Genomic DNA, 6,323 nt, shown 5'->3' with positions numbered 1-6,323 from the left:
AACCGATGGATCGAGACACTTCCGCGGACATGATAATTGATGGTGAAGAGAGTGCCACGGAAAAGACACTTCGAGGAATGGTAGTGAATTCAATAAGAAGATCTAATAGCGAGAAAAGAGGGGATGAGTACCTTACGGACATACGATCCAGTAGTTGAGTACATGGATATGAACGTCCTGAGGAGAAGAAGGCTGCAAATAGTCTCAAGATACTGTGGATATCTAGAGTTCAGAGACTTTTCGGGTTCGCCGTCGTCAAATCACCGCCGAACTCGAGAGGGGGCAAATGTAACAGCCATTTTCATAAGATGGGCCATTGTATGTATTGGGGCCCGGAAGAATAGGCCCAAGACCATGCTAGGCCCCATGAGGTAAACTTAAGGAGGAGATATAAAAGTGAAGAGAAGGGAACTTAAGGAGAGGAAAAGAAAGAGAAATAAGAAATGGAGGAAGGAGGCACCAGATAGAGAAAAAGAGAGAGGTTGAGGGGAGGAAGAGGGAGGAGACAACCAGAGTAGGTGGAGACGACGGCCAGAGAGGAGGAGGAGGAGGGAAGAGGAGGGAGATCTAGAGAAGATGAGTATGGAGACGTCGGCCAGAGAGAGGAAGAAGAGGATGAGAGATCTAGAGAAAAGGATAATGGGGACGACGGCCAGAGAAGAAGAGGAGTAGGGAGATGATGTCCCGAAATGAGGAGGAAGAGAGGAGGAGATATCTATAGCAGAGAAGGGAGGAGACGACGGCCATAGGAGACGACAGTCAGAGAGGAGGAGGAATAGGAGGGGAGATCTAGAGAAGAGGAGAAGAGAGACGATAGCCAAAGAGGGGGAGGAAGAGAGGAGTAGGAGATGATGTCCCGAGATGAGGGAAGAGAGAGGAGGAGATACCTATAGTAGAAGGGAGGGAGACGACGGAGAGAGGAGGAGGAGTAGGGATGATGATCCCAGAGATGAGGGAAGAAGAGAAGAGGAGATATCTATAGCAGAGAAGGGAGAAGACGACGGCCAGAGGAGACGACGGCCAAAGGAGACGACGGTTAGAGAGGAGGAGGAGTAGGGAGATGATGCCCCAAGATGAGGAGGAAGAGAGGAGGAGATATCTAGAGCAGAGGAGCTGGAATGAGGAGACAACGAGAGGAGAATAGGGAGACAACCAGAGGAGATGACGTCTAGAGAGGTGGAGAATCCAAGAGTGAGATAGAAAAGAGTGGAGAGAGGAGAGAACTACGGTGCAGCTTGATCCCTCGATAAGGGGGTACGTAGGCAACCCAAACGGGTTCAGCTGATGAAGTCAGATTAGGTGTATTGCTTGCCTTCAGCATCTAACCAAGGAGTCGAGAATTATAAAAATATAAAAAATTGTGAAATGGGTTGCAACAACAATATATATTGTATCCTTTGTTTGTACCGGAGCGGATTACACAAATTTAATACAAGATCCTCTTAAAATAACACGAATTTCATAAAAAGTTTAGACTTGAGACTTTTGTGGCCTACTAAAAGAATACTAAAAGAAATATGGGGTAAAAACTTACATTCTCAATGTCATTGTGTAAAGATGATACGACTTAGGTTTAGAGTTCTGACTCTCTCAAATGTAGAGAGTGTTTACGTTTCTATATATAAAAAATGTGGTTACATATAGATATCTCTCCAATAAAAGCGGAGAAGATTAATGAAAAGAGTACTACTCAACTAGCTAACTAAGTGATAAATGTGAACTAGATATGACTAGGAGTTCGGAAGAACAGGGTAATTTTATCACGTTAAGACTCCCCCTCAAGGTGGAGCGTGAATATGAAGAACGCCCAGCTTGAAAATGAAAGTCTGAAAAGCATCATTTCCCAATGGTTTAGTAAAAACATCTACCAATTGAGAAGACGATGAAGAAACAAAATGTGGCAGAATAAGCTTGGACATGATCTTTTCACGAACAAAATGACAGTCGATCTCTATATGTTTAGTCCATTCATGAAAAACCGGATTATTAACAATATGTAAATCAGCTTGATTGTCACAGTAGAAGAGATAGGGAGAAGGATTTAGAAGACAAAAATCTTAAATTAAAAACCGCATCCATTGTAATTCATAAGCTAAAGTAGCCATGGCTCTATATTCAGCTCCAGTGGAAGACCTTGAAACTGTGTTTTGTTTCTTTGTTTTCCAAGAAATCAAATTAGATCAAATTAGATCCCAAGAAAATGTAGTAGCTAGTCGTTGAACGATGTGTGTGAGGGCAACCGGTCCAATCAGAATCACAAAAACCACGCACATCCAATGTGCTAGAAGAGGAGAAGAGAATGCCTTTACCAATGGAACCCTTTAAGTAATGAACCAAACGATGAGCAGCATCTAAATGAGCACTCACTCAGTGGAGAATGCATAAATTGGCTTAAGACATGAACCGCATAGTTAATATCTGGTCTTGTCACAGTAAGATAGATAAGGCGACCCACCAATCACCGATAAGAAGTAGGATCAGTTAGCAGAGTTCCATCATCTGGAGATAAACGAAGATGTTGCTCCATGGGAAAAGGAGAGATACGACCCCCAATAAGACCAGTAACACGAAGAATATCAGGACATATTTTGTTGTGACAAAAAAATTCATCTCTTAGAGCGAGCTACTTCAATCCCCAAAAAATATTTAAGCTTGCCGAGATCCTTCATAGAAAATTTAGATGCTAAAAAATGTTTGACACGTATAATAGCCATATCATTGTTGCCTGAAATAATAATGTTGTCGACATAAATCAAGACAAATGTATGAGAAGTACCTTCCCGAAGAATAAATAATGAATAATCTGCCTTAGACTGAGAAAATCCAACACTCAAAAGAACAGAAGAAAGTTTAGCAAACCATTGACATGAGACGTGCTTTAACCCATAAATAGACTTGTGAAGATGACAAACTCGCCTCTCCCCCTTTCGAGCAAATCCTGGAGGAAGATTCATATAAATATCTTCATCTAAATCACCTTGTAAAAAGGCATTATTAACATCCATTTGGTGGAGAGACCACCCTTTGATAGGAGCAAGAGAAATGAGGGTCCGAACAGTTACAAGTTTGGCAACAGGAGCGAAAGTGTCGTTGTAGTCTAAACCTTCAACTTGTGTAAAACCCTTAGCAACCAAGCGTGCTTTGTAATGTTCAATAGTGCCATCATATTTGTACTTTATGGTGAACACCCATTTGCACTTAACTAGTTTCTTGTGAGAAGGAAGAGATACAAGACTCCACGTATGGTTCTGTTCAAGTGCCATAATTTCTTTCTCCATAGCTTTCCGCCAGTGGGGCACTCTTACTGTTTCATAAAATGTTCGAGGCACCTCTGCAGAGTTAATGGCAGAGAGAAAACATTTATGTGCTGGAGAGAAATGAGAATATGTAATAAAATGATGGAGAGGGTAGGGTGTACCTGACAACGCAGAAGGCGATGGAGAAGTGGAACATCCATGAGTAACAGTAGAAGCTTTAGGCCAAACATAGCCTTCAATGAGTGGCTTTTTAGGTGGGTGACGGTTTCTCTGAGGTTTGGAAAGGACTGATGCTTCAATAGAATGAAGAGCCGGAAGTGAATCAAAATTGGAAGCAATGGGTGCAGCAGCATGTGTATCGGGTATAACCTGTAAGTCATGGTCGGTATATGAGATGGAAACAGGAGATGAGGAAATGATTTGGTCATTGTGGGGATGAGATACGGAAACAGGAGATGGGGAAATTATTTGGTTAGAGTTGGCGCATGGGAAATTATCAATTGGAGAAGGTATACTAGGGGAAGGTAAGATGTTGTTTTGATTCACAATTGAATTACCAATATCTAACTCATCTAATAACAATGGGGTAACGTGATAAGATTACCCTTTTCTTGCGGACTCCTAGTCATATCTAGTTCACATTCATCACTTAGTTCGCTAGTTGAGTAGTACTCTTTTCATTGATCTTCTCCGCCTTTATTGGAGAGATATCTGTAATTATGTAACCACATTATTTATATATATAAACGTAAACACTCTCTACATTTGATAGAGTCAGAACTCTAAACCTAAGCCGTCTCATCTTTACATGGTATCAAGAGCATAAAATATCCTATTTTTTTTCATAATGACTTCACCAATACTCACTGATGCTATCTCAATTGTTACCTCAGAGGCACAATATGGTGATCCTTTTTTTATTCATCACTCTGACAACCCAACTGCTCTCCTTGTTTCACCGTCTCTAACCAGTGATAATTATTCTTCATGGCTGCATGCTATTACTATGACCTTTCGTGCCAAAAACAAGTTAGGTTTTGTTGATGACACCATCATACAACCTCCTCTAACATCTCCAAAGGACCTACATCAGTGGGAACGCTGCAATGATCTCATTAGCTCGTGGATCCTTAACTCTATTTCTGCTGAAATTCGAATTAGTATCTTGTACGCCAATACTGCGTAAGATATTTGGGTTGATCTTGCTGAACGGTTCTCTCAAACCAACGCACCTAAGATCTACCAATTGAAACAATCCATTTCCTCTCTCAAACAGGACGATTTGTCAGTTTCGGCTTATTATACAAACTGAAATCTTTATGGGATGAGTTAAACTCATTCACTATTTTACAGCCACGTACCTGTGGCAATGGTAAGGCTGTGGCTGAAAGTTTTCAACATGATTGAGCTATGGAATTTCTACAAGGTTTACATGACCGTTTTGCCGCTGTTAGGAGCCAAATTTTGCTTATGGAACCATTTCCTACTACAACAAAATTGTATTCTCTTGTCCGACAAGAAGAAAAACAGCAAGAGATACATTCTTTTCAATCTTGCAGGACTGAAGCAGCAGCTCTATATGCCAACACTAAATCCAGTGGTAATGTTCGCCCTACTCGCAATGGAACTCGGGCTTCCAGTTCCAATACTCATACTCGATTTCATTGTGATCATTGTGGTCATGATAATCACACCATAGATCGTTGCTACAAACTTCATGGCTATCCTCCAAAGAAGTCAGATGCTTCAGGCAGCAAACCGAACAGTGGAGGGCATGCACCATCTCCGGCTATCACTCAAGAGCAATACCATAAGTTACTTGCCATGATGGCAACAGGTAACATACATTCGGGTGCTAACCTTGCAGGTATGGCTCTTTCTATCCTACCAAATTCTATTTGGATTATTGACACTGGTGCCACAAATCACATGTGCTCTTCTTTTACATTATTTTCATTTTACAAATCATGTCCCAAGCCATCTTTTGTTCAACTACCAGATGGTTCAAATGCACAGATTTCTCATATTGGCTCTGATACCATGTAAAGATGAGACGACTTAGGTTTAGAGTTCTGGCTCTCTCAAATGTAGAGAGTGTTTACGTTTCTATATATAAACAATGTGGTTACATAATTACAAATATCTCTCCAATAAAAGCGGAGAATATCAATGAAAAGAGTATTACTCAACTAGCTAAGGGCATCTCCAATGGGGGGTGTAAACCGTATAGAGTGAAAATTTTACACCCCAAATATCAAAAAACTCTCTCCAATGGGGGTTTAGACCGTAGGTAATAGTGTATTAGCTAATAGAGAGGGTGGGGAATTCCCCCTCTCGCTATTAGTTAATAAAAAGCCCGGACGTCACTTAAAATAACGTCTTTTTAACTTAAAAACTCGGATGTCACTTCAACACACGTTTGAAGCTTATTTTTTAACTCGGACGTCACTCCACACTCTTCCATTGGAGAGTATAGAGTGTGGATATTTATGAGCTATACAATACTATACAATTAGAGGTGTAAAATCCTAATGGCACCTACGTGTGCCTAGGTGGAAGTGTAATTTTACACCCCCCATTGGAGATGTCCTAACTAAGTGATAAATGTGAACTGGATATGACTAGGAGTCCGGAAGAACAGGCTAATCTTATCACGTGAAGACATTGTGAATTCCGAAAGTTCGTGATCCCACGAATATGTTAGAGTGTAACTTAGTTCACAGTAACCACAGAATTACCCGTGTAAAAAACAGGAGGAAGAAGTTATTGAAAGGTTTTGATCTGAACTTCATTAAGACGAGTTGGCTTGTTCCAAACATACAAAGGAAAAACTCTTGGGAGATGGAAAAGGCACCCATAGGACAAGGGGCCATTTCCAATTAAGTAGGAATCACTATCCGGTAGTAACAGGAACTAGCTAGTCATGTTCGTCTGCCGCCATATGTTGCCTCCTTCAGATGAATAATGTAGTATGATACTATGAGTAACGAAACCGAACATTATTTAGAAGCAATAATGAAAGTAGTTCTTGCTCTTTTTCTTATTTTCTGTGGTTCTTGGCCTATT

The 6,323-nt window shown here is 40.8% G+C and overlaps 2 protein-coding genes across 2 annotated transcripts; both read left to right on the top strand.

Moving 5' to 3' along the window:
- The first annotated feature begins 4,104 nt into the window (after positions 1-4,104).
- On the top strand, positions 4,105-4,443 carry LOC147502262 (uncharacterized). Its single transcript, XM_086604489.1, has one exon. The coding sequence runs from the start codon at positions 4,105-4,107 to the stop codon at positions 4,441-4,443; it is 339 nt and encodes a 112-aa protein (XP_086460615.1).
- A 206-nt stretch (positions 4,444-4,649) lies between these two features.
- LOC147502261 (uncharacterized) lies at positions 4,650-5,416 on the top strand. The gene has a single exon (XM_086607159.1). The coding sequence runs from the start codon at positions 4,668-4,670 to the stop codon at positions 5,301-5,303; it is 636 nt and encodes a 211-aa protein (XP_086463285.1). The 5' UTR covers positions 4,650-4,667; the 3' UTR covers positions 5,304-5,416.
- The last annotated feature ends 907 nt before the right edge of the window (positions 5,417-6,323 follow it).

The sequence above is a fragment of the Coptis chinensis genome, chromosome 4 (genome assembly GCF_015680905.1).
Source record: "Coptis chinensis isolate HL-2020 chromosome 4, ASM1568090v1, whole genome shotgun sequence".
Classification (NCBI taxonomy): Eukaryota; Viridiplantae; Streptophyta; class Magnoliopsida; order Ranunculales; family Ranunculaceae; genus Coptis; species Coptis chinensis.
The sequence above is the reverse complement of the archived record's forward strand: the minus strand, read 5'-3'. Positions and strand labels throughout refer to the sequence as shown.

What these genes read in the sequence shown, in the direction of transcription:
- LOC147502262 (XM_086604489.1), top strand. Translation starts at nt 4,105, where the DNA reads ATGACTTCACCAATACTCACTGATGCTATCTCAATTGTTACCTCAGAG.
- LOC147502261 (XM_086607159.1), top strand. Translation starts at nt 4,668, where the DNA reads ATGGAATTTCTACAAGGTTTACATGACCGTTTTGCCGCTGTTAGGAGC.